Source organism: Vidua macroura, chromosome 8 (genome assembly GCF_024509145.1).
Source record: "Vidua macroura isolate BioBank_ID:100142 chromosome 8, ASM2450914v1, whole genome shotgun sequence".
In the NCBI taxonomy this organism is placed as follows: domain Eukaryota; kingdom Metazoa; phylum Chordata; class Aves; order Passeriformes; family Viduidae; genus Vidua; species Vidua macroura.
The window spans coordinates 19,932,456-19,957,087 of NC_071578.1; the positions used below are offsets into that span (position 1 = coordinate 19,932,456).

General features: G+C 46.2%; 3 protein-coding genes across 3 annotated transcripts in view; 1 reads left to right on the forward strand and 2 right to left on the reverse strand.

Moving 5' to 3' along the window:
* Positions 1-340: 340 nt before the first annotated feature.
* Positions 341-6,412, reverse strand: LOC128810564 (cytochrome P450 2C19-like). The gene is made up of 9 exons (XM_053983535.1): positions 6,196-6,412; positions 5,695-5,857; positions 5,081-5,230; positions 4,614-4,774; positions 4,047-4,223; positions 3,401-3,542; positions 2,905-3,092; positions 1,593-1,734; positions 341-905 (listed from the first exon to the last, which is right to left on the reverse strand). Exons 1-9 carry the CDS (start codon positions 6,379-6,381, stop codon positions 724-726), a joined length of 1,491 nt encoding a protein of 496 aa, XP_053839510.1. The 5' UTR covers positions 6,382-6,412; the 3' UTR covers positions 341-723.
* Positions 6,413-9,826: 3,414 nt separating this feature from the next.
* On the forward strand, positions 9,827-15,603 carry ZP4 (zona pellucida glycoprotein 4). Its single transcript, XM_053983221.1, has 12 exons — positions 9,827-9,911; positions 10,571-10,692; positions 10,771-10,873; positions 11,437-11,592; positions 11,974-12,161; positions 12,328-12,425; positions 12,794-12,924; positions 13,112-13,301; positions 13,375-13,522; positions 14,831-14,909; positions 15,223-15,339; positions 15,461-15,603. The coding sequence occupies exons 1-12, from the start codon at positions 9,827-9,829 to the stop codon at positions 15,601-15,603; spliced, it is 1,560 nt and encodes a 519-aa protein (XP_053839196.1).
* Positions 15,604-18,597: 2,994 nt separating this feature from the next.
* Positions 18,598-24,632, reverse strand: part of LOC128811089 (uncharacterized) — a 31,192-nt gene continuing 25,157 nt past the window's right edge. The window contains exons 8-9 of the mRNA XM_053984389.1: positions 21,294-21,413; positions 18,598-20,788 (exon numbers count right to left, since the gene is read on the reverse strand). Of these exons, the coding sequence (XP_053840364.1) occupies positions 21,317-21,413 (97 nt within the window). The 3' untranslated portion in view covers positions 18,598-20,788; positions 21,294-21,316. The remainder of the gene's footprint in view (positions 20,789-21,293; positions 21,414-24,632) is intronic.

A 24,632-nucleotide genomic window follows, 5' to 3' on the forward strand; every position in this document is an offset into this window, starting at 1 on the left:
AAGGAGCTGCCAGAGAGTTGGTTGCAGTCTCCAATGCTCAGGTAAGTGATCTCCTTGCATCAGCCTGCAAAAAGCATGAATGCATTCTTTTCATTTGGCAGACAGGCTGCAGGACACCCTTCCCCTCCAGCACCGTGAGCCTTCCAGACTGGTGGTGTGCTGTGACTGCTCTGGAGCTCCTTGCAGGCAGCAGCAGTGAGCACAGTGGATGACAAAGGCAGGATCCTTGCCCAGGAGGGACAGCCCTTCCCACAGTGTGCTGACCACAGGCTTTGCAGACCTACTCTGCACTGCAGCAGCAGATGTGGGCACTGCCCCAAATTAAATAACAGCTCAAATCTTCATAAACAGTTTTTTGTTTATTGGATCATGAATGTACACACATGCAGCACTGTCCATCTGCAAAGCAAGGTCTTGGTGGGACACGTGCTGCGGGAGCAGCCACGGGAGCTGTGTTGGTGTGAAAACCAGCTGTTTGATGCAGCCACTGTGCTCAATGATCCTGTGACAGAGCATCAGTGCAAGAGGCTGCAGTGTCACCCAGGGCCTCCTGTGGTGTGGTGGAGTTCTGGGAGGCTTCAGAGGTCTCTACTTTGTGCCCATGTTTGGACTGTGTTCCTGAAGGCCTGGGAAAGGTGGGCCAATGCTCCTGCTGTTGATTTTAGTAAAGATGATGTGAAGGAATAGCCAGCTTTAGGACACTGGAGAGTGGTTCAGTGCTTTTCAGCGGGGGACAGCACAGAGCTGGTAGGCAGGAGGTACATTGCCTGTCCCACTCAGAGTTGGGGTTATGTTGAGCTCCTGGGGATTGACAACAGACTTCAAAGTAAAGTTCTGCAAGATGGTGGCTATGAATAAGAATATCTCCATTCGTGCCAGGCCCTCTCCTGGGCATATTCGTTTTCCTGAAAGTGAAGGCAGCAAATAGAATTCAATGGATGTTTCTGAGTAGAGCAGAGTTTGTACTAAGCAGCTGTGTTGCACAGCTTTGTTTACTACACACAGCCATAGCAGTGAGACAACTGTCAGGGTTATCGAGGACATTTTCTAGAGAAGAATTTGCTGGCAAAAGACCCCTGACAGTTTGGATGGGTGTGTGAAGGAAGAACAGGAGCAGAAGACTCAACTGTGTAGAGGACATCACAGGAGTCAAGATGAGAGCAGGGTGACATAAAGCACAGGTGAGAAAGTGGAAGGTTGCGCCTATTGATAGGTGAATGGTTGCATGTAGCCTAAGAGGTACTTAAAAGGTGCTGGGGGAAAAGTGGAGCTATCACAAAAAGATTTGTTCAGGACAACTTGGGTGGTTGTGTAGGAAGGTGACAGGTATTTTAGTGCCAGCGGATCCCATTCACGTCATTACATTGACAATTCCTAGCAGGAGATGTGTTAATTCGCCAGGCCTGACAAAGATAGGAGATGCCACTGGAGATGGGAGCAGTAGGGAGGAGTAGTCCAGAGAGCAGTGAGCCCCAAGGAAACACCAGTAGGACTGCGCTGGGAAGAGGCAGTTGTGTGTTGCAGGGAAGGCTAGGGTGGTCACCAGAGGAGGACGCTGACAGAGAGAGGAAAAGAGCAAACCTGTGCTTTACCTGCTGAGAAGGGCATGAAGAAGTTGCTCTTCCTAAAGCTGCCATTCTTATTCAAGAAATGTTCAGGATTGAACTCGTGTGGGTTTGGAAACTCTTTACTGTCATGGAGGACAGAAGCAAGGACAGGGAAAATTGTGGTGCCCTGAAGTAACACAAGAAGAGCAGAACATGAAAGGCAGGCAAATTAGATCACTCAATCTGACTGCCTGCCAAGCTGAGATTGTGCTTCCCTGTATAACCCTACCAGTGCCTTTGGTTTCCCTTTGGGGACCCTTCTTTAGAGGAGGCAGCTTTAGGGAGACCCTACTGAATGTCACAGCAGTTGTTGGCTGCTCTTCCTGAATTCTCCCTCTTGTCTCCAGAACATTCATCCTCACCTTGCTCTGGTCATCAGGGGACACCCCACGTAATTCCTCTCTTTCTTGGTCTTTCACATAAATATGCTTGTAGATGCACCATGCCCCTTCTTTTCTGTGAGTCCAAAATATCAAAAGCACACAAGGTTGTGGAAAAGAAGCTCCTGTGGAATTCCCCTCTCCTTACAAATTTCTCCTGCTACAATCCTCTACCTTCCCACTTCCTGGCCAGCCATTAACAGGGGCTGGAGTATTCAGCAGCGATGACACAAGAGTTCTCTTCTGGTAACTCTGAAGTTCTCTGGGTCCTGCCTTATGATTTTACACAGAGAGCTGGAAATCACACCACCAGCAGCCCACGTACTGCTGTTTCCCAGCTGCCCACAGTCATCCAGAAAAGCAACGAGCATTGCTGCAGCGGGCCAGGCCAAGCCATGGACTACTTCAGCCCACCAGCCTGCCTCTGGCAGTGGCCAGCAGAGACTGCCTCAGGAAGTGTGCTAGAACAGAGCCAGCAGGTTTGGCTTGTTCCATTCAATGCAAACATCACCTACAGCATTTTGTGGTTCACAGTCTTTCTGTGCTCAATAACCAGCAACTGACTTTGCTCCCAAGCATGTGCACAGGCTATCCCGGATGATGGTGAGCTGCTCCTCAACTTTGCTGCCTTTTGTGAGAAGAATCACTGCTCTGGGTGTTTGTGAACGCACTGTGCTTCCAGCACAGCATTATTAAAGCAAATGTTAAATCTGCAGAGCAAGGGAACAAAAGTGTTGGTCAGAGCTTCTGTTTTAGTCTTGGCCCGTGGAGCATCAACAAGGAAGTGCAAGTCAGCTACAGCTGCTGAGGACAAAACCCTCACAAAGGGCTGGGTGAAAACAAGGTCAGGCCACAACAGTTCTAACTTGTGGCTTGTAACTGACAGCCTAAGAACTGCTGAACTTGAGGGAGCTGACCTTAGGAATGACGTAGTCTCTGAAGCTGGTGTCTTTGGTCACAGTGTGAGGGAGAGCCAGGGGGATAAGAGTGATGAAGCGCTGGATTTCATGGACCACAGCATCTGTGTAGGGCATCTGGGTCCGGTCAGCCACACAGGGTTTTCTTGATCTTCCTACTACCTGGTCAATCTCTTCTTGAATTTTCTCTGTCAGGAGGCACAAACCATCAAATGGGTAAATAAAACCAAACCTATCTAAGTAGGTTGCTGCAAGCTATTTACAAATCACAGATGGCAGGAGCATTAAGTTGGTTTTGATGTTAACTGGAACTCCACTGCTGCCCATGCAAAGAAAATTCTCCTATTGATTTGGCTAAAGAAAGATGTGGACACAGTCAAGTTTCCAGAGAGAGAGAGATAGAGAGATGAAGGGAAAATCTGGGAGGAGGATATGGTGTTAGTCATGTGCCCAGCCCAGGAGAATAGCTAGAGAGGAAGAGGTCACAAACAGGTACCTTGTATCTTTGGATATTTGAGAAGAAGCAGAAGCCCATATCGTAGAGTGGTGCTTGTTGTCTCAGTTCCAGCAAGGAACAAGTCAAAAGCGCTTGTTATCAGGTTCTTCATGTGGAAACTGGAATTGGGATGATCTTTCTCCTAAGGAAAAGGCTTTGTTTTTCCTCTGGCTGAGCTGAGAGAAGTGGCCCTTTCTCATGTCATTCCAGACCTTCCTTTTCTCCTAGAGCTGTGGCATTTCTCTGCTAAGGTGCAGCAGCCATCTGGGGCATTGCAATGCTACCTTGAGCAGTAAACTCAATACCAGCCTTCTTTTAAGCTGTGCACTGAATGGCACTCTACTGCTTGTTTGCTGTGTCAAATGCTTTCCAGACTGGTCTGCAAGACCAGACTGAAAAAGTCCCTTTGTTTTGTTGAAAGCAGAGGAAGCTCTCCCTCTCCGAACAGCTGCAGGTAGTGGTGGCTGGTGAGCACACAGACCCAGAGCTAAAAGCCCTAATACAGGCAATATCTGGGGTATTGTTGCTGTTTTCCCATTGCACAGCTGACTGGGAAGGGGTTATCCCCATGTCTGTGTTATTTATGAGAGGGAAGGACTCAGCATAGGTGTGTTTGAGGACAAGCTGGGGCCATCTGTCTCCTTACCTCCTGCATTTTGCAGAGGAAACAGTCGATGAAATCCTGAGGGGAGCTGGGATCTAGGGAGGCTTGGTGCAACTTCACCTCCTCTGCTACAAAGGCTTTTAGAGCATCAAATTCTCCAAATATATTGTTGTGCGGGCCAGGCAGGTAATCCAGGATATTTGAGAACATCTGGTAGAGCTGGAAGGAAAGAAACAGGAAGGTCCCTAGTTTGACATTTGCCCCATCTTTTGATGTCACCCAAAAGCCCAGGAATGCCACAACCCTGTCAATTAAGCCAAGCAGAAGGACTATGAGGCTGGGCAGTCCGGCAGGGCTTGCTTTGTAGCAGTAGCAGTAGGAACCTTAGAAGTGGAGAAGAGGTGTCCAGGACTATTGGGAAGCTGCACTTAGCTGGCAAAGCCAATTCCAGCTTTGGTGAGGGAGTTTCTTGTGCTTGAATGAAATGCCTTCAGTGCAGCAGAGCATTGATAGGGTCCTCCTTAGAAGATTGAAATGGAACTTCATTGGGAAGGAGCCTCCTGCTCCCCTGGGAGAATGTTGCCACTGTGAAATGCCTACTGAATGTACCTGTCCCCAGCGGGAGTTCATCATCTCAAAGATGTTGTTCATGTTGTTCATCAGAGCCAGGAACTTCTTGTCTTTATAATCATATCGTCTACCAAAGACAATGGAGCATATGACATTGGAGACAGAACAGCTCAGCATGAAGGTTGGGTCAAAAGGTGTTCCTGTGATTTCAGAAAAGTTACAGACTATTAAAAAAAAAACCCACGAAATGTTGTATGTCTACTTATGGTTACTGTGGGTAATCTGAACTCTGTTTTTTAGTGGAAATATCAGATCAGTCTCTGAGTGACACAGAAGGGTCCTCCAAACAGAACAAAACATGATCACAAAATTATTACAACTTCGTAATGAGGGATAGCTGGTGCATGGACCAAATCCATAGGAACTTCATTCCATGCTAAAGCTGTGAGCTCCCTTAATACAGCCTATTTTTTTCAAATATAAAATCTATTAAAAATGGACTGTACCCTTTGTTTTGTTGATCTCTTCTAGCAAGTAGTCAGATTCCTCCTGTATCCTCTCTTCAATGCTCCTCTTCCCCATTCCAAAGTTCCGCAGAGTGGTGAGAGAAAACCGTCGGACTTGTAACCATAGCTCATTGTTGCTAAAAACAATCCCTGCAGAAGAAGGAAGAGGAAAGATCTGTCTTGGCCATGCTGCATGTGAGATGAACAGTGGCTCATGGTGACAGTGAATCCTGTCCCTGGAGAGCACTGACATGGTAGCATCAGAGCGTACTGCGGTTTGGAGGTTCTGTAGTCCAACTGCCTGCTTTTGACCTTCTCCACTACATACCCAACATCCTTGTGAATAATTCATCACTCACCCAATACACAATTTCCCTTGCTGCAGCCGGTGGCTTGCCATTTCCCTGCCCATCTTTGAGAGCAATCTGGCTCCCCTTCTCTGCCACCTCACACCCTTTGAGTGGCTGTAGCCTTCTCTGGCTTCCCCTCTCCAGGTGGGTTGCACCCACCCCTTACAGTTTTCCCTCATGCAAGGTACACTCCAGCTCTAATCTGCTGAACACATCCTCAGCCCTTCCCTTCTCCTTCAGAAGGAGCTCAGTCAGCAAACATACCTAATCCCTTGTTAGTCCTGTCTCCAATTGGCATGTGTCCTCTGGCAGCAAACTCATCTGCACGATCGACCAAAGCTTCTTTCACCACATCGTGTCCGTGCAGCACCACCACTGGGTCAGAACCCAGGTGCACTGTGAACACGGGTCCATACTCTTCACTGAGCTGTAAAAAGGCAAGAGAGAACGTGGCCATGGAGCATATAGTGAGGAAGAGTGGGAAAGTCTCCTTGCTGCTGCCTCCCACAGCAGGCAGTTAGCCTCACACATTGGTAATACCAAGATTTGGTTCTCTCATGATAAATGTGGCTGTGGCTATTGATCCCACTTATCAGGCCCTGAACAACATGGCAACAGCAATGAGGGGAAGCAGCTGCAATCCCCATGACTTTTCTGCTCCTCTGGAATGGCAAATTATTGAGCCATAGCCACAGGTTGACCCCATGCACAGGTCCCACACATTTCTCGCCCAGAGCAGAAAGAGAGAAGAAGACGTAGCCTTACCTTCTGGAGGGTTTTGGTCATGTTACTTGGTTTCACCTGCAGCAGGTTACCTAGAATGGGAAGGGGAGCTGGTCCTGGAGGCATCTTCCCCTTTCCAGACCTTCCTTTCCATGCTGCAAAGGAGAGCAGGCAAGCAATGCAAACCAGGAGGACAACTGTGACTCCTCCCAGGAGCTCCATTTTCATCTGTGGCACAAGAGGGAGTGACTCTGGCTGTCAGAATCTGAGTTTATATACCAAAGGTCTGTGTTAGCTCAAGAGCAGGTTTTGGGTCACATAGCTGTGTCAGTCAATGTTTGCTAGTCAATCATTTGTTAGATTGACCTGTGTTATGAAACTAAGAGCTTTATTGGTATTAATTATTCATTGAAGACACACCTTATCACAAACAACTGCAGATGCCAACAGAGATTAGGAAATCTGTAATGTGCTCATAAAACTTGTTTGGTTTTACCTAGACTTAATTGATAAAGAAATCATGCTAGGGATACGCTCTCCTACTGAGGCATTCACAGATATTCACTGTCACAAGAGCATCTGCCAAGTACTTCAGAGACATTTGGGTTTTCTGTTCTTCAGTATTGATTGTGCAAGCCCTCAGTGGTATGAACCATCCTTCATTGTTCCTGACATCTTCCTGGTGTTATTAGTAAAGTTCACACTGCATGTGATTTGCCAAAGGACATGCAACCGTGTTTTCCTCAGCAACTGCACAGCAATAGCCTGTCTCTCTCCCTAGGGGTCTCTGGCTTCACAAGAGAGGAAAGTATAAAATATCTATCCAGCAAGGCTAGAAAGGTCTGCAGACATGACAATAGACAAGAAAGGACTTGCTGGGTGAGACAAAATGAAGATATCAGAAAAGGGGATGAGACCTTGAGTCTCTGACCTCTTCAAGGACTGCTAGAGAAGAAAAAGAGAAAAATAAGCAGAGAAAAGAGAAACCCAGAACTTGAGAGAGTCTCTTGGAAATGGCTTTCCAAGCTGGGACAGAGATGCACTTGTCCGAGGCTGTGTATAGGCCATTGCAACCTGGCAACTAGTCCTTGCACTTACCAAAGCAGCTCATCCAACCTACTGCTGGAAGATGGCATGTGCAGACTCTTGTTTTGTTGATGTATGACTCCACTATGAGGAACTAGTGCCCTGGAAGTTCCCTAGGTGTTCTGGGAGACAGCAGAGCATGTCTGGTGTGTTGCAAGGGATTAAAAAAGAGCTGGAGTCTTCCTGCCCAAGACTGCGCAGGGCCTGCGCACTGTCAGTCCCAAGGGCAGTGGCAAGGGCTGCTAGAAACCCTCAGGGCTGTGCTCACTTGTTCAATCTGGCCTTAACCCTCCGTCTCTCCTGAGCTGTGACACATTTGCAGGCAAAACTGATCAGAAGGTGTTGCAAGGATAGGGGATGTGGGACTTCGTGGAAATTAGCAAGAGGCCTGGATGAACTGACTGCTCTGTTGGGGCATGCTGTGTTTCCTGCACAGCAGTGTGTAAATGTGAGTTTCCCTTTCATTCAGAGGAGCTAGTGAAGCTCTCCATCCCTTGCAAAAGATTTTGTACCTTCCCTACAGAAGGGAGTTCTAAGTCATTGTTGTTCTCTTGGATAGGTGCAATAATTTTCTAGTTGTTAATTTTAAATCTTATTTTGCTTCTTAGAGAGCCATACTCAATATTTTGGTGGAAAAACTGAATTGCCAACAGCTTTTGGCTAGTTGCTGGTCTGCTGGCCAAATTCCTGCATCACCTCAGATGCTGTCAGGGCAATTCATGGAAGTTCATGTAGCTTCATGGACTTTCATCTAATGAAAGGGAAGTTCATGAGAGTTTGCACTTTCACATGAGGTAGCTGCCAGCTAGCAGCATTCATGACCTTACCACCTTGTCTACAAAGTTCCCTTTTTCCCATGACACTCATTGGTCAGACTAGTGGTCCACAGAGAGGTTTTCTTCACTTACCTTCATCCTCTGCATGTCCTTCCTGTCTGTGGTGGTCTTGGCTGCTATCTAAATTGGTGCTTACAGCTGGGTCACTGTAATGCATGAGAACTATCAAATGGGTGAGGAAAAGATTTCTGAGGAAGAGACCTGCGTGTTCCATTTCAGCTAGGCTGCTTTCTGCTTTCCACTTTCCATAACAACTTCTTTCAAACAAAACATTTCATTTCCCTGAATTTCAGGCTCATTTGAAGAGCCTCCCATCCCTACATGCTCAAACACAGCTATTTGGTGTCTGTTTAGGAACTAAGAAAGACCAGTTACCTGAAACTGTTCTCAACACAGGTACTCCTTGGTGGATCTACAGCACTCCTGGGGTTGTTTCATGTAGAATTATTCTTCAAATCCATGTAGACATTTTTGCTGTCAGCAGAAGTAAAGTATGGATGGGTTAAAGTATAATGAAAGTACTTCCCTATAGCTCCAAAGTACTTTACTGATTTTTACCCAATTATCAGCAGGTCATGCAGTCAAAAGAAGCATTTGGCAATCATTCATTGATGATGCGATTTGGGCACGCACAGTGCTCAGCTTCTAAAGAGATGAAGCCTCCCTCCCTGCCAAAGTCCAAATGTTTTCCCTGCGTGTCTCTCCACTGTTGTTGTGCCTAGGCAGGCGCTGTGGGGATCACAGTTGGTTCATGAGGGCTGCTCAAGCCTCAGCCACGCAGAGAGCCTGCCAAGATCCATTGTCTCTATCTCCTGTTGCGCAGCGCTGCTGACAAGGTCTTACTTTGTGGAGCAGCCATCTTGGTTGGTGCGTGAAATTAGCAGAGGTACTTGACCAGCTGGGATCATGGCATCTTGCTGCTGTGCAGCAAAGATGGGCTGTGGGCTGAGGGGGAAGAGCAGAGGAAATTCCCCCCTCACACTCAGCTGCTGCCCACCCACCATGCCTGTGATGAGGGCTGGCTGGGGCCAGTGTATTGATGCTGTACAGTGCTGTGCAGACATCCAGGAGCTGGAGGGTCTGCTGAGGGCAGAAGTGTAAAGACATTCACAGTTCCATTGCATGAATGCAGAAACATGCATGGAAAGGTGGACAACGAGGCATTCATTTGGTGTGGCTGCCTGATGTGTGGCTGGGGAGAAGACTCTCCATGACACCTTGCACTTACAGGCAGGCAATGGTTGCTGACACGCAGAGTTTTCTCTGGGATCACAGAGGCTCCCCTTGCCTGTGTTTCAAGCCCATCTCAGGGGCACATCTGCCAGTTTTTGGGGGTAGGGGTCCCAGAGAGCAGACCACCCTGCCACTTAGCAGCCAGGCCTGAACCAGTCCTGCAGCTATCCCCACACAAACACACTGCAAACAGGGCTGTAAGTCCACAGCCAAGAGTGTTTATGGGGAATCACCACTGTTTAGGTGTGCAAAGCCTTCTGAGCTCCATGATTTCTCACAGATTTTATGTGGAGGGTTCTTTCTGTGCTTTTATGTCAGCACCCTGTATCTGGCATTTGAACCTGTATAATCTTTAAAATGAGCATTGTCAGTGTTTCTTGCACTCGTGCCATGTATTGAGCAATTGGAGCAGCAATAGGGTGCACAGGGAGAAGCAACCAGATTTCCTATGTGTCCCAGCTGTGGGAAGAACTCAGGGCAGGAAAGAAGCTTTGAAGACCCTCCTGGGGCTCTACAGTATGAATACAGACCCATCTCTTGACATTAGCTCAACTCTTGCCCTTTGGTTTTCTTCAGAGTGCAAGCAGACTCTGCTGAGTTCAGGTGAGGGCAATGACAGGTGTTAAACTGCTGGGCTGGGTCCACCTGGGCACTTCAGGGATTTCTGGTCCCAGCTGTCTCCACAAATTAAAAGGACTAGGCTAAGAGCCTAGCAAGAGAGCAGGGTGGGTGTTGTAGGGTGGTTTCAGGCTGCATCAGGAGCTATGCTCTTCTGGGTGTTTCTTGGTCCCCTAGCTTTGGTTCTGGGGGCTCATGTCAGTGTTTTTTCTGATCCCACCCTGCTGACTTGTGGCCAAAAGAGCTTACAGCTCACCTTACCTCCAGGCTGGGAAGGGAATGCTTCATTTGTGCTGACTACTTGGGGTGAGGCAATATCAAGAGGCATTTTTAGCCATAACTTTGCCCAAATGCAGAGGTGCATGGAATGAGAAGAAAGGAACTGGTTTTAATGTGAAGTGCTGTTGAACTTCACTGAAGTTCTCTGCATCTTGCATAATCAGGGGGCTGTTTATATGACACAGCAGTCAAGGACTTGGTGAAGTGCTGTGCCTGGCTCTCGATGTCTTGGCTGCTGGATTCTCTCACTGCTGTTCCAGACCCTAATGCTGTCTAGGTCCCCATTTCCTAGAGAAAGGATTGTAGTGGGTCTAATCTGCAGTGTGGGACTCTGAAGCCCCTGCTGCTGTATCCTCTTTCCCTAGATACTGAAGGGAAGGCACATGCTCTGCAGAATGACTCTGGCTGTGGGCTCTTGGTATCAGGGACACCAGATGGCTCCAGGAAAGTATCGATCTCTTATGCTGGCTGTTATGTCTTTGAATGGGTGAGTGGCCTTAGGGATTCTACTGGGACTATAACTACTGCTGCTCTGACTGCCCTGACTGGTGTGGCTTTCCCCTAGGATCACAATTACCTTATACTAGTTGGGCTTGAAGGAACAGATGCTGCTGGGCAAAAGGTTCTTCACGAAGAGGCGCTGCTCAGGTGCCCTGTGGACCTTCCTGGTAAGATACAAGCACCTGTCAGAATCTTGTGGGGGTGACGAGTGCCATTCATTTCAGATGTCTGTTCCTAGTCAGTTTTGGGGGCTAGGAAAGGGGACTTACTGCTGTGCAGAAAGCTTCATGGAAAAGGATTTGGACTTAGGGGCCACCAACTTGCTGGGGACTTGTGCCTCTCTGCAGGGTCAGCAGGTGAATATGTTCATTGTGTCTCCCAGCCATATTCTGACTACATGAGTTCCTGCAAGTTCAGGGAATGAACTGGAGACTAGGTACAATGATTTCCTTAACTGCCAAGAGTTGATCTAGAATGCTTTATCTTGACAGATCCGATGTAAGTCCAGTTTCCTGTAAATGGCCTCAGGGGGATTCTCTGCTCTATGGAAATGCAGGTCCATCCTGAGCAGGCTTCCATGCCAGATCCAGGCCATGTGTTTGACCCTCACCTAACTTTCACTTCCCTTGATTTGTATGCAGAGTCACCAGGACACCTTCAACCTGTGTCCTTCATGTCTTTATCCCCCTGCTCTTGTGCTTTATCTGCAAAGACCTGCTGTTTTTTCCAGCCCTGGATGCTCCAAGCAGTAGTGTCTGTTTGGCCGTTCCCAGCCAGGACCGGCTGCCGTGTGCCTCCCTGCCCATCAGCCAGGGAGACTGTGAAGCACGAGGCTGCTGCTATGACCCCAGAGACAGGGTGAAGCCTTGCTACTTTGGTAACACAGGTAAGCCCAAGCAGCTGTTTTCTGTCCCTCCAGAGCTGCTGCAAAACAAGATTTCTCACTTTGCTGGCAGGGCAAGCCAGCACTTGGTGTGTACCACTCCTGCAGGTGGCTGAGGGCTATGTTTTTGGCTGCCAAGAATATCGTGTCCCAGTGAAGTCTCCAGCATTTTCCACTGTATTGCAACAGACCTGGTTTTATGCCCAGCATCAGTGGTGTTTTTGGAGCTGGTTGCACTTGTCTTGCCATGCTTAGCACTTGTTCTGTGGATTAAAGGCAGGACAGCTTGCAGGACTTGCTGGTCTTCTCTTGCTTGTGATGTTAGGGCTTTGTTTCCATCCCTCTTATCTCTGAGCTCAAGACTGATTATATCTTTTTCTCCAGTGACAGCTCATTGCACACCAGATGGCCAGTTTTCCATTGCTGTTTCTCGAGATGTGACCCTGCCACCTGTTGCCCTGGACTCAGTGCAACTGGCCAGTGGACACAGTACTGGCTGTGTCCCTGTCCTAACAAACAATGCCTTTGTTGTGTACCAGTTTCCACTCTCTGCCTGTGGCACTACTTTTCAGGTAAGAGCTGCAGCTGTTGCTAGGCTGGAAGAGCTGGAACAACCTGATATGACTTTGGATGCCTAATGGACATCCTACAGACTTCCACAGGCCAAATGCTGTTCTCCAGCCTCATCCTGATCCAGCCTGACTTTACCACAGTGATGGTGCCTATCTGTCATTCCAGGTGACTGGAGACCAGGCCATATATGAGAATGAGTTGGTGGCAAGCAGGGATGTGAAGGCTGGGAGCCTTGGCTCTGTCACTAGGGATAGCATTTTCAGGTATTACCCTGGGGCTGATGTTGCTGGGTGTCACTGTGTTCAATGTCACTAGAGAAATACCTGCTTGTCACAAGCTCTGAATTCACATGAGGGCACTGGAGTAGGTCAAAGACTGGTATACCTCTAATTAGTAGGAATAAAGCTGGTACAGATCAGTGACAATCTGCAGATTCTCAAATCTAAACATTAGAGAGAATTTCAAGTATTTGTTTATAGGAAGTGTTGGAAGAAAGGGGATAAAATATAAATTATAATTTAAAAGGGGATATTAATATTATTAAAGCAGATGGTAGTTTGCCATATTGGAGAAAGGAGGTATCAGAGTGGCTTTGTTATTTGCCTGATTTGGAGCTTTCCTTTCCCACCAGGTTACATGTGCAATGTACTTATTCCATCAGTGGGAGTTCCATTCCCTTGAGTGTTCAGGTCTTCACGTTGCCACCCCTCCCTGCTGTGTCCCAGGCAGGTCCTCTGTCTTTGGAGCTCCGTGTTGCATCCGGTAGGAGAGGTTTGCAGGACCTGCTCAAGGCTCTTGGTGCAGGGCTCTTGTGTCAGATGAGTAACAGTGGAGTATTAACCCAGCACTGCTTCCCTGCCGTGGTGGGAACTTACTGATATGGCTACACAGGATGCCGATTCCTGTTTCTTCCTGCTCTTAAATGCCTCTTGGGTTTCTTCTGTCCCAGATGGAAGCTACACTTCCTACTATACAGACAGTGACTATCCTGTTGTGAAGACTCTGAGAGACCCTGTTTATGCAGAGGTTAAGATCCTTCAGAGAACAGACCCAGACCTGATTTTAGTTCTGCACCACTGCTGGGCCACACCAAGCACCAACCCCCAGCAACAGCAGCAGTGGCCAATTTTGGTGGATGGGTAAGTGACTTGTAAAAAACTTTGGGTCAGGGGAATAACTTGCTCTTTTTCACTGCTTACCTTTCCTCCTCAGGTGCCCTTATGCAGGGGACAACTATCAGACACAGCTGATACCTCTGAGTTTCACCTCAGGATTACTGTTGCCCTCTCATTACCAGCGTTTCACCCTCTACACGTTCACCTTTGTGAACTCCATTTCCCATGAGAAACTCTCTGGGCTGGTAAGATCCTGTCCCGCCTGCCTAGCTTCATATTGAAGACAAGTAAAATGTGTGAACAATAAGAGCCACTTCATGACTATGAGTCTCGGCCTCCTTGGGGGGACTGGGGCAAAGACTAGGAAAAAACCCCTGCTGAAACAGAAGGGAAGAGGTTGATGCCAAAAACCTGATTCCCTGAAGTGAATGTGGTAGAGGTAAGAGACATCACTTTTGGAGTGTGACAGAAAATGTGACAATTACTAGAAGGGTAGTAGTTTACTTAAGCAAGTGTAAGTTCATCTGGTGAATTACCTTTGGGTGTGTGTTCTAGCTAAGCAAATAAATATTCTCTAAACTACATTTCTTGGCCAAAATGACTTGGAAATAAACTTTGAGTACCTTTTGAAGCATCTGGGCTCTGAATCTCATTGAGCTCCTCCAGTTTAGTCACATGAAATTCACCCTGCCTTGTACTGTTTGCTCAGTGCTCCTGGAATTGGCTAATACTCAAAATTGGTCTCAGCTGTACTTAACAAGGTTCCCAGTGAAGTGGTGCCCGGGCAGCTGTATTGCAGGTGTCAGGGAGAAGTGCTGTAATGCCAGATTGGACCGAGTTTGAAAATGTATGGTGTAAAGGTTTCAAAGCTGCCTTGGGGCAGACAGCAGAGGGCTCCAAGGCTACAGCCTGGATGTGAAACAAGCAAAACAGACCTTCCTGCCTTCCCCCTTAAGGACCAGGCCCGTGGGATGGAGCTAACTCTCCTCTTAGCAGCCCATATGATGCTGTGGCTTTGGATTCGTCACTAAAACAGTATTGGAAACAGATGTTCTTGCTGATTGCTGAATGGCACTTGCAGAACACCAAGACTTTCCCTTCATTCTGCTGTCTCTCAACCCCAAGTGAGTAGGCATGGGATAGGCTAGAACCAGGGAAGCAGCAGAGCTTACTCAAAATAGCCAAAGTAATATCCCACGCTACACGATTTTATGCTCAGCAGTGAACATCAGTATAGCTGATGCCCCAAGTGCCTGGGCACTGATCTGCCTGTAGGAGCAAGGTAGGTGACTTGCCTTTACATCACTTGTGCTTTAGGTTTTTTCTTCCCTCTCCTTCTCTCCTTCACTTAGTTAACTGTCTTTATCTCTCCAGCTCCTGGTTTCTTGCTTTTGCTCTTCCTCTTCTTTTTCTGCCCTGCTGGGGGGCAGAGTAGGGGAGTAGGGGCTGTGTGGGCGCTTAGCTATTGGCTGGGGTCCATGCACCACACTAGGATATCACCAGTCTCCAGACAGTGCCTGAGGGATTCCAGGCTGTGTTCCATTTTTCTCTAGGTGTACCTGCACTGCAGTGCTTCCGTGTGCCACCGGTCTCTAAAGGAGTCCTGCATCACCACTTGTCCTCCCAGAGTCAGTAAGTGTCCTGGCCTTCTGCTCCCTATCCAAAGGGGCAGCAAGGGCCTGGTCTCCAAGCTGGGGACTAGGAGACATGTAGCCTAAGGAGTCATTCCCTTGAGGCATGGATAGCTTGACAAAGCATTTCCTGCTCCTTTCCACTGACTTATGCCAAAAAGACAGAGGTCTTCATGGGCCCTTAGCTCTGTGTGGGCTCACATGGAAACTGTGCCTTCAGAGCTCCCCGTATGTTGAGAAGCTGACCTGGACAAAGTTTGCTGACCTTCAGGGCTATACCTCTTCTTACCTACAACCTTCACGTTGCTCTGTAGGGGGAAAAAGGAGTGCTGAGCATCCTTTTCAGGAAGGTACTTCCCATGTCTCCAGCAAAGGCCCTGTGATTTTCCTCCAGGATGAGCTAAGACAGGACACAGCCAAGGATGGCCTTGGTAAGTGTGGCAGCAGAGCAGGGGAAGGGGGCTGGTCTAAGGCTTTTCTACAGAAAGGCTGAGCCCCTAAGGTATCCCTGTGCCTCACTGGGAGCATTAATTGGGGTGTCTCTCTCCACAGGAGTGGTTGTGCATGCTGCAGCCCCCTGGGCTCTGGGATTTGCTGCTGTGGCAACTGGGACAGCTCTGTGTGTGGTGCTTGTGGTTTCTGTGCTGTGGCAAAGGAAGGTGTCAGCCATGCATGAAATCATTGGATTGCAATAAAGTGACTGTCAAACCCATTTAGTTGGTGGTCCCCCTCCCCCTGGAGAACCTAGCTGTAAGACTTTATTTGCAAGGCAAAAATTACCCCAGTGGCTGTGCAAGATTTCCAAATGCTCTGAATTCATCTCAGTCTGGAATTCTTCTGCTCTGGGTTTGGTGTTATCTGTCTGCCTTGGTCAAACTGGAGACCTTGTCAAGGCCTGGGCTGCAGACTGAGGCAGGATTGGTGCAGGGTGGTGTTGGCATTTCTGTTAATGAATATAGTGGGTTTCAAAAGTAGTGACCTAGGCTCCATTCCAACACTGAGCAGAAGTGCAGCAAAGCTCACTAAAAGCAGATCCTGCAGCTGCTTCAGCTGCTTCTCTGGAGATGCAGATCAGGTATTTTGACTGTGCCGAGGAACTGGGAATTGCCCACTTGTCCCTAAGTCACTTGGTAAGTTAGGGCTGTGCTCATGTGGCAGGACTGGAAAGCAAGGATGCCAAAGGACTACACCAATGGGCTTGCTAATGATGCTGTGCATGAACTTGCCTTTCTTGCCCTAGAAACAGAAAAGGGTAGGTGGCATTTTTCTCGTGAATGAGAACATGGAAACTTATATCAACTGGAAAAAAAAATAAAAGGGCCTTGGTGGTTTGAAATTCAGGAGAAAGAAAAAATCAAACTTAGAGCTTACTCTTAAGCCTTCATGTGACAGCAGGCACGTGTGACAGCAGTTAGGAGTCTTCAAAGGTCTTGGATTAAAGCTAATTTGACATCACTGTTGGCATAAAAGTGCTTTTCTTAATTTTTAACTTGTTTCTTTTAGATGAGGAAAAAAACTTGCCATTTTGAGCATCAGGAGTGGTTCAGTGTGGTGTTGTCAGTCCCAGCAGCTGGGCAGCGTCCCTCTTGGCTTTCTGAGGTCCTGGGAGAAAACAGTACAGCAAAGCTCTCCAGGCAGTAGAGGGGAAGCAGGGCTCCACCCCCTCCTTCCTGCCCAGCCTGGGGGGGCTCTGGTGCTTGCACTTACACTGAGATCTGCTTATAGCTGACGAGGTAGTCCTTGAGGAGAAGGAAAACTGCTTTTCCCTCTTTTCCTCTAAGGCTTGATTTGAAATTCTTCCTGTTAAGGGCAGGAGAGAAGCCTTAATTGTATTGCTTTGGGGCCTTTAAAAGGGAGGAGTAGCACTTACATGTGGAAGCAAAGAACTGATAAGTAGCTTGCTTGAGGCAGCAGATGTTGTTCTTCTTAATTAGATTCTTGTTGATCCTGTGTTATTGGAGGGTGTTAATGAGTGGTGGAATCTGTGTTATAATTCCTTTCCTATTCTAAGAAACTTCAGAAGTAATCTTATGTTTTTATTTTTCTAGTAGAAATGCTTTTCCCTGCTTCTGTCAGGATAACCAGTGATCTTCATCTTGCATGCTTTCAAAATCTAACCCGAAGAAAAGACCTGTTCCAAGTTGTATGGTGGGAGGAAGAAGGAGATCACAGGCTGGGATCTTCTGAAGATAGGTCAAACAGCCTCTTACTTTGGAGCAGGCCTCTGCCAACTAAATGACCTTGGTACAGGTGGAGCTCTGTCTGGGAAAGCTGACTATCAACTCATAATGTGCCTCATGACAAGTCTTTAGCAGCAGTCTGTATGTTAATTGACTGGGCAATTAGAGGAGTAATATAAACCACACCTTCTCAGTGCACCAGGCAGGGTGCTCTGGCACTGGTCTTAATTGTGTGTGTAAGCCAAGACCTAAACACCTCCTGTTTGCTTCCCATGCCTCAGTAAGGGAAACAGCAATATTTGCTTAGAGAGCTCAGATGACTCTGTGGATGCTGAAGGGGCTGTGAGAGTCAAGTCTCTGCTGCCCTTTGTTGGGTTACTGAACCATCCCAAAGTGGCAGGGAGCTCTGGGTGTGTGTCCTATGGGAATTGCATAGAGTCCCCCACAGGGACTGTGCCTTTTGGTGCAGAGCTGCGTGTAGGACGCTGGTATGATGCTTAGCGTAGGGTATGTGCAGTGCTAAGTGGAGGTGGGTAAACAAAGGAAACAATTTCCTTATCCACTCTGGGGAGTCTTCTGTGTTCAAGGCTTGCTACTTGGTCCTCAGCTGGCAAGAAGGCTGTGAGCAGCAGTGAGATGGGAGTTGTTCTTCTGAAGCACTGGTACATGGTGAAAGGCAACCTGGAGGTTTCCTCATCTGTTGCACTGGCACTGTGTTCATTGCCTGTTCTCCAATGCCATTGGGGTGTTAGTGGCTCTCATGGTTCTTGTTATGCAGTATTTGCTTCTGCAAAAAGTGTATTCTTTCCCTTCTACCTTCACAGATGCACTTCTGGCTAACTTGTTTTCTAGGCCTCTCTTCAGTTGAGTCTCATTGACTTTTCACCATGACTTTCTTTTGAATACCTGTGTGTGACTTCTTGTGCCAGCACCCTCTTTAGCTTCACTCCCTATCACCTGGTTATACAGTTCAGTTAAAGTTGTTGGGGGGTGCTGTACACAGTGCCTTAGATACCTGCAGGGGAAAGGAAGCTGCTCTGTCCAGGAGGGTGCTGCTGGCTGGGAATCAAGGCTGAGGAAGAGCAGCCTGGAGGCCAGCTAGGATCTGTCCATTTGAGGCTGTTGTGTAGTGATGGTACTGAATCCAGATTTTCAGAAAGGAACCCCAGTGCTGAGCAGCAGCACACTTTGTCCCAGTGCCTTCATTGATTCTTCTTGGAAGTGCTGTGTGTGCTGCCTGTCTGTAGAAGCAAAGTCCAGCAACAGCACCTAATACAAGGCTGCTCAAAATTAACACATGTTTGTCATACCTGAACTTTCAAAAGGCTCTCCTCACCCTCTAGATCTTTGAGAACAGCACCTGCTTCCAAAGAGCACACTTGCTTCTTTGCCAAAGCTAAAGAAGTTTTTTAAAAGCTTGGATGTTACAATTCCTTTCTTGACTAGCTATGCTCACCTGATACCCTAAAGGTGTGGCAGTTGCTATACTACAAGCCAGGTGTTCATTAATAAAATATCTGAAAACAATTACCATAATAGTGATACTTTTATTAAATTTCTTATGCTTGGATTACAATGGATCCTGGAGTGGAGAACTATACAGTATGTTACATGTTATAAATACATTTATTTCTGAAAAATACACAAACATATTTAACATAATGCTATAATAAAGAAGAGTGCTAGTTTATCTTAGTTAAAAAAAAAAAAAAAAACAACACAAAACACCCAACAAACTTATACCATGATTAGAGAGGGTTGTAGAAAATACCAGTTCATGTTGCTATGTCTTAAAACACTTCAAATTCAGTTTGCACTGATTCACATTCTGTACAGTCACTGTAAAAAAGCTGGAGGGATATAATGGAGGATGCAAGTTAATGCAGGATTTTTGTCCCCTGTATTTATGGAGATATATACAGAATATTCACAGAATAATCAAGTCATAAATCTTTCTAGCTTTGGATGAAGCTAGCAAGATATACAGTGAATAACCAAGTCTTGCAGCAGCAGCTACAGCTGAAACATTAAACACAGCACCTACTTTAGGGTGCTAACCTTGAGTCAGCACAGCCTTTTTTTTTTTGTTTTTAATGGGGATTTTGGTTTGGGTTGTGGGGCCTGGTCATTGTGTTTGTGGGGTTTTATTGAAATGCTAAGCAACAACGGTAGCAATCAATCCTTCTGAGTACTTGAACCCTGCCCTCACTCACCCCTGCAAACTCTACTGGCCCTGGAAGGGCATGGCTGAGATGCTCCAAATCCCAGAAAAGATCCTGTCTTGGTTTCAATGGTTCCAGTTGATGTGGATGAGCAAGGGAAAAAGCATCTGTTATGGAAAGACTAAGCCTGCTGAAGCTGATCATTCCTGCCAGCTTGTCAAATCTTGGTTCTCAGACAAGTTGGGGTTGGATGGGATTTTTAATCAGCAATTGCTTGACTTATAATTATAATTTATGGGGTAGAACAATCCTTTATCAAGAGGCAATGTTTGCTTAAATCTTAAATCTTTACCCCATGTGTATTAATTATTTTGCTAGTACCAGTAAGAGCTAAGTGTGCAGAGACCGCTGCAACCATGGACATGCAGAAGCATGCACTGCCTGTTCCTTGAGTCAGGAAGCAGTGGACATGTGGCAGTAAGGCAACCACCACACACAATCATGGTGTTACACAGTTGTTAGTGTATCCCAAAAGAGCACCAGTTTATAAAAGATGTATTTGAATTTCTTTCCCTTGTACCCTTGCTCTCCTCAACTTTTCCCAGTAGAGAGAGTGCAGGCGGAGCCATACAGCAGCATGACTGCTCCACCTACAGCCTCAGGCCCCCACCTGCACAAACTGAGCACTTCAATGGAACTTAAAAGTAGGAATTCAAGCCTGGTGTCCTGTCTCCCATCAAAAAAACGAGAAAAAGATTGATTACACAATGGCTGGGCGTGGGGCAGAGGCTGCCCTGGATGCCCCTCCAGTCTCTTGAAAGGCCGATTCCTGCAGTGCTGCTTACTCTGGTCTTTACAGTGAGTGTGTGCAATGCCAACTTCTGTGCAGGGTAGCCCCAAAGTTCAGGGATCTCTGTGGAAGGAGCAGGCCCACAGGATGGGAAGCTAGTAGTGGATTCAAGAATGACCTTAGCTTTACATACTTTGTTTTCCTGTTGGATTCCAGTGAAATGGCACAGCTGGCTATAGGCTGCTCTGAAGGGAGGAACTGTGCTGGGGACAGAGACTGCAACTCAGGTTCCCCAGAGGGAGGAGGCTGTCCTTTCAACAGCTACCTCTGCCCTGGGCAATGAGTCTCTGGCACTCCTCTAGATGAAGCTAATGTTTATTTCAGCTGAAGAAGTCCTCAGAAAGTAATGATAGTTTAAAAGCTTCAGTGTTTCAGGTAATTCTGTTCCCAACCCAGAGAAGAGGAAGAATTTCCAAATCTTAAAGGTCCCTGTTGGTTGTGTTGCCAAGATGCTAACAGCAATTTTCATCTGTGGCTTGACTTTTTAAAGTACACTTCATATTCGGGAGTGAAGCCATACATAGTTGAGCATGTATCTGCCCACAGACCCTTCTCAACATCCCCCTTCCCTCTTTCCCATCCAACACTCCATTCAGAGTTGCTCTGTTGACAATTGTAGGATATAGATTGCACAGAGTAACCCCAGGATTCTTGATTTTCTATCCTTTGACGTTCTTGCCTTGACTTTCTGAAACAGAAACATGCAGTGAATGTGAGATTAGAGAGAGTTTCTCTGTATTTCGCCTGTGGGCTGAGTTGGGAAGGTGGAAGATGAAGCTGAGGGTGGTTTTCTTTTAGTCTTTATTAGGGACAGATTGTCTCTTTCCCAAGACATCTCCTTGGCTTATTATTTGGAAGTCTTTTGACTGACTGCAGATAAATGAATTGAGTGTCTTTAATGTTTTGTAAAAAGGCTGTGTGATGTAGCCTGTATGACTATAGTTGCCTTTAAATTGTGAGTTAAAAAAAAATACAACAAGCCAAAAGCTGGGGGACTATTAAAATGAAGACATATGGGCTAGTCCTCAGTAGACATCAATCCACATCATTTGAACTTCAAAAATTGCACCTGTTTCTGTCTTTGCAAGCTGGAGTGTGTCTGGAAGAAGGAACAGGACTGCCTCATTTTTGTGCTGAGAAGAGGTGAAAATCCCCAACCCACAAAGAAATGCATGCTGTTTTACTTACTTTACCTTGCTCCATTTGACTCAGGTTATCAGAAAGGCCACAAGTTTTCGTTCTTTGTATTTTGTCCCAGAACAATCATGGAGTTCCTCTCAGTTTTCCTCAGCTCTGAAGACATAATATCTGGCCTTAACAAATGGAAAAATACAACTGAAGTTGACAGTGGCCAGAATGCATGGCTGTGTTCTTAACATTAATATGCTGTGCATATGTATCTAAGCTATACCCAAAAGCAGCTTCCTCCTCTCCAGTCTGAAATTCTGTAACAGATGCTGTCCAAATATTTGTGGCAGCATCTAAAAAAAGAGCCATAAGATGCAGCACTTGGCATTGAGCCACATTGTAATGGATGGACAAAAACATCATTTTGTTCAGAGCAACCAGTGTTTTCTGCCTAGCTGGAAGACGGGGGGATAGACTTGTGGCTGAACATCACACAGAAATGAAAATTTCTGGCCTAAAATAGTAAGTAGGAAATGAAGTGTTTTGAAGAGCAACACTAAGCTAGCTCCTGTGGACTGTCTCCAGCTTAATTTTTTGTATGTTATTTATTACATATGATTGAAACGAGTATAATACATCCTGTTTGGTTGAAATAACTTAGTTAGCTCAGGCCTCCAGGACTTATGAGAGACAAACCTTTTGAAACACTTTCTAGACACATCTTTAAAATAGGTTCTGTTTAAGAAAAAAAAAGCTCTCATTTGTTTTTTGTTTTTTTAAAGCAATATTTGAAAGTTGTTTACAGAAAATAAATAGCTAATAGATATTTAGTTCAAATCTTCAATTTGAAAAATTTTCAACTCAAAGTCCTGACTAACGTGGTGCGGACTCTTTATTTTGTGAACTACTATATTGGGTTTTTTTCTAAATGTTGTAAATTTTTATGTTCTCTTCTGCTCTTAGCTCTTTTAAAATGGACCGGTCAATCTTCTGCTTTGATGTTCTTTTAATTCTTTGGTGGTTTCTCAACCCTGAGAAATACCAAGCAGGGTTGAGAATACCTTAGTATTAATCTTCCATGTGAAGAGCATCATTCAGATCTGAGTCTGAGGTTCTTGTACCCTTTTCAACCTTTACTACATAATATTGAAGACGGGGTTTTGTAATCTTAGAACTGCACTGTCCTTGCTAGCTTACTTCACACTAACCACAAAATAGGCATCATACAGCAGCAAGCTTTTGGTGCCTTCAAACTGAAACCATCATCTTTACCATGAAAAATACTGTATAGGACGTTAGGTCATGCCCATGCATCTGCATTAAAGCTACAGCTCTCACAGATACCCAGGTGGGTATATCTGCACTGGAATGTCAGGAGGGGATTGCCTACATTAGATCCTGCCCTGGAAAGTGGAGGACCATGTGCTGCTTAAGTTCACAACACCATAATGAAGTCAGTCATCAGTCTGTTCTGGTCCTTTGCACAGAATAGATGTTGCTTTGCAGGAGCAAATGTATTAGCAAGAAAAAGAAAATGAAATTAAAACCTGAGCCTGTTTAGAACAATGTATGACAAACCACTGAGTCTTGTGCCAGTATGTTTACCTTGGCAGGCCTCCCCCTCTCTCCTGCTAAAAGAACCCAGTTCTCTCCGCTATGAGAATTTTTGTGGATGTTAAAAAAAAAAAGAGTGAGACAGAAAAGAAAAACAAAACAACCACCCTGCAGTAGTTCATTCATCATACATAGAGTAGGAGCATGAAAGGGGATTTGTTTTGACCTAGTTACAAAAACAAAGAGACTTTCTCTAATTGCCCAAATGACTCAAGTGGGACTGGGTGTCAAAAGCAACAAATCTCTGACTCCTTCAGAACTGTATGTTAATACAGGGCACCATGCTCTAGCCTGTTCCAGTGCAAGACCTGGAACCCAAAAAAGCCTGGGTAAGCAAAAGCCAGCCAACTCCAAATGTCTGCATGTACGAACAGGACCAGGAGCCAGGACAAACATGTTTCATAAATTATAACAAAGCCAGTGGCTTTAAATGCTGAGAGTAGCAGGGTTTCAAGGTTTGCTTTGCCAAGATTTGCAGATGAGTGAGACTTTATTGCTTTACTATTCTGGTACTGCTGCAGGAAGGGTCTCTCTTACAGTCCAGCAGCATTTGCTGGTCTGTCATTGATCCACTAAGCATAACTTTTTACTTCATAGGAGAGCCTGAGGGCAACTGCATATCCAAACTGCCACATGAACAACGTGCCCAGCTTTTCCACACACTAGTGAAAAGGACAGGGTCTGTATACTGCTATTGCTCGGTTTAGGGTAAAAAGAGCAAGACCAAATACAGACAGGGTTGGGGAATAAGGGCTAGAATGAAGGAGAAAAGGAAATGAAGGGAGATAAGGGGTATGAATAGAGGCGGGGTTTTATGTAGATATACGGGAGAAGAAAGTAGAAGAAAAGGACATTCATCGGCTACTGAAAACAGCCTGCAAAAATCAGAGTACAAGAGCTCTGAAGAGGCCTGGATACAGCCAGGCAAAAAAACTGTCCATTTGGCACCTCATTGTACAGCGTTTCCATGATAGCAGTAGTTGTCCATTCTCGGAGACTAATTTCTAGGGAGCTAGAATTTCTGCTAGGAGCTATTGGGCTGACCCTTCATTGGAAATACATTAATTTAGGCAGCTGAGGACCTAGCCTTCAATTCTTATGCAGGGACTGCTGGCGCTGTCCTCTGTGCTGTGGAGATGGAGCAAGCAGAAAGTTACAGAGACAGAACTTTTCTGAAACCCAAATAAATGTGCTGGTTCTATTCAGGTTTAGATGGAAGGTTCACAGGAGTTTGTATTTTTCCCCCAGCTGGTTCACCATCTATTTTAGATGGAACTGTTTGATCTCTCTCTGCTTTGTGTTTCTTTCAGTTTCCCAAACAATAGGAGGAAGCTCTCCTGTTACGTGGGCCCCAACCAACCTTTTCCCAGCTGGAAAAATCATTCCATGTATTACAGAGGGTTTTTTTTTTCCAGCTGTAATTATAAGATTCCCAGTTCCCTTATGCATTTTGTAAGGTAGGTACAGGCTGTCTTAAGGGGAACAATAGGACATTCCTGAGTGCTTAAACAACTGCTGTTTCCCGACCATCACCCCCTCTAAAACTGGAGGAGGGCTTAAGCACATTTGAGCTGTTCCGCTGAAGGTTACTGAGACCTCAGCTGAAAAAACATACAGGGAGGTGCACAGCTCCATGTAATGCTCCTGCTTTGGTGACTAAGATACCCAGGCTCTTCCTGTTACCTGATTACATACACAAACACTCCAAATTCACCAGACTAGCTGGGAGGACTTGGCAAGTGTACAGGGAATGTCTGTGCAAGGGATAGCTGGCAGAACTGTCAGATGGA

Excerpts from the sequence above, each read along its gene's own strand:
- ZP4 (XM_053983221.1), top strand. The coding sequence starts at position 9,827 with ATGAATACAGACCCATCTCTTGACATTAGCTCAACTCTTGCCCTTTGG. Across the intron at positions 11,593-11,973 it reads TTGCTACTTTGGTAACACAG|TGACAGCTCATTGCACACCA; the intron begins GTAAGCCCAAGC and ends CTTTTTCTCCAG. Across the intron at positions 12,426-12,793 it reads ACTAGGGATAGCATTTTCAG|GTTACATGTGCAATGTACTT; the intron begins GTATTACCCTGG and ends CTTTCCCACCAG.
- LOC128810564 (XM_053983535.1), bottom strand. The coding sequence starts at position 6,381 with ATGAAAATGGAGCTCCTGGGAGGAGTCACAGTTGTCCTCCTGGTTTGC. Across the intron at positions 4,775-5,080 it reads AGAGATCAACAAAACAAAGG|GAACACCTTTTGACCCAACC; the intron begins GTACAGTCCATT and ends CTGAAATCACAG. Across the intron at positions 906-1,592 it reads CTTCATGCCCTTCTCAGCAG|GAAAACGAATATGCCCAGGA; the intron begins GTAAAGCACAGG and ends CTTCACTTTCAG.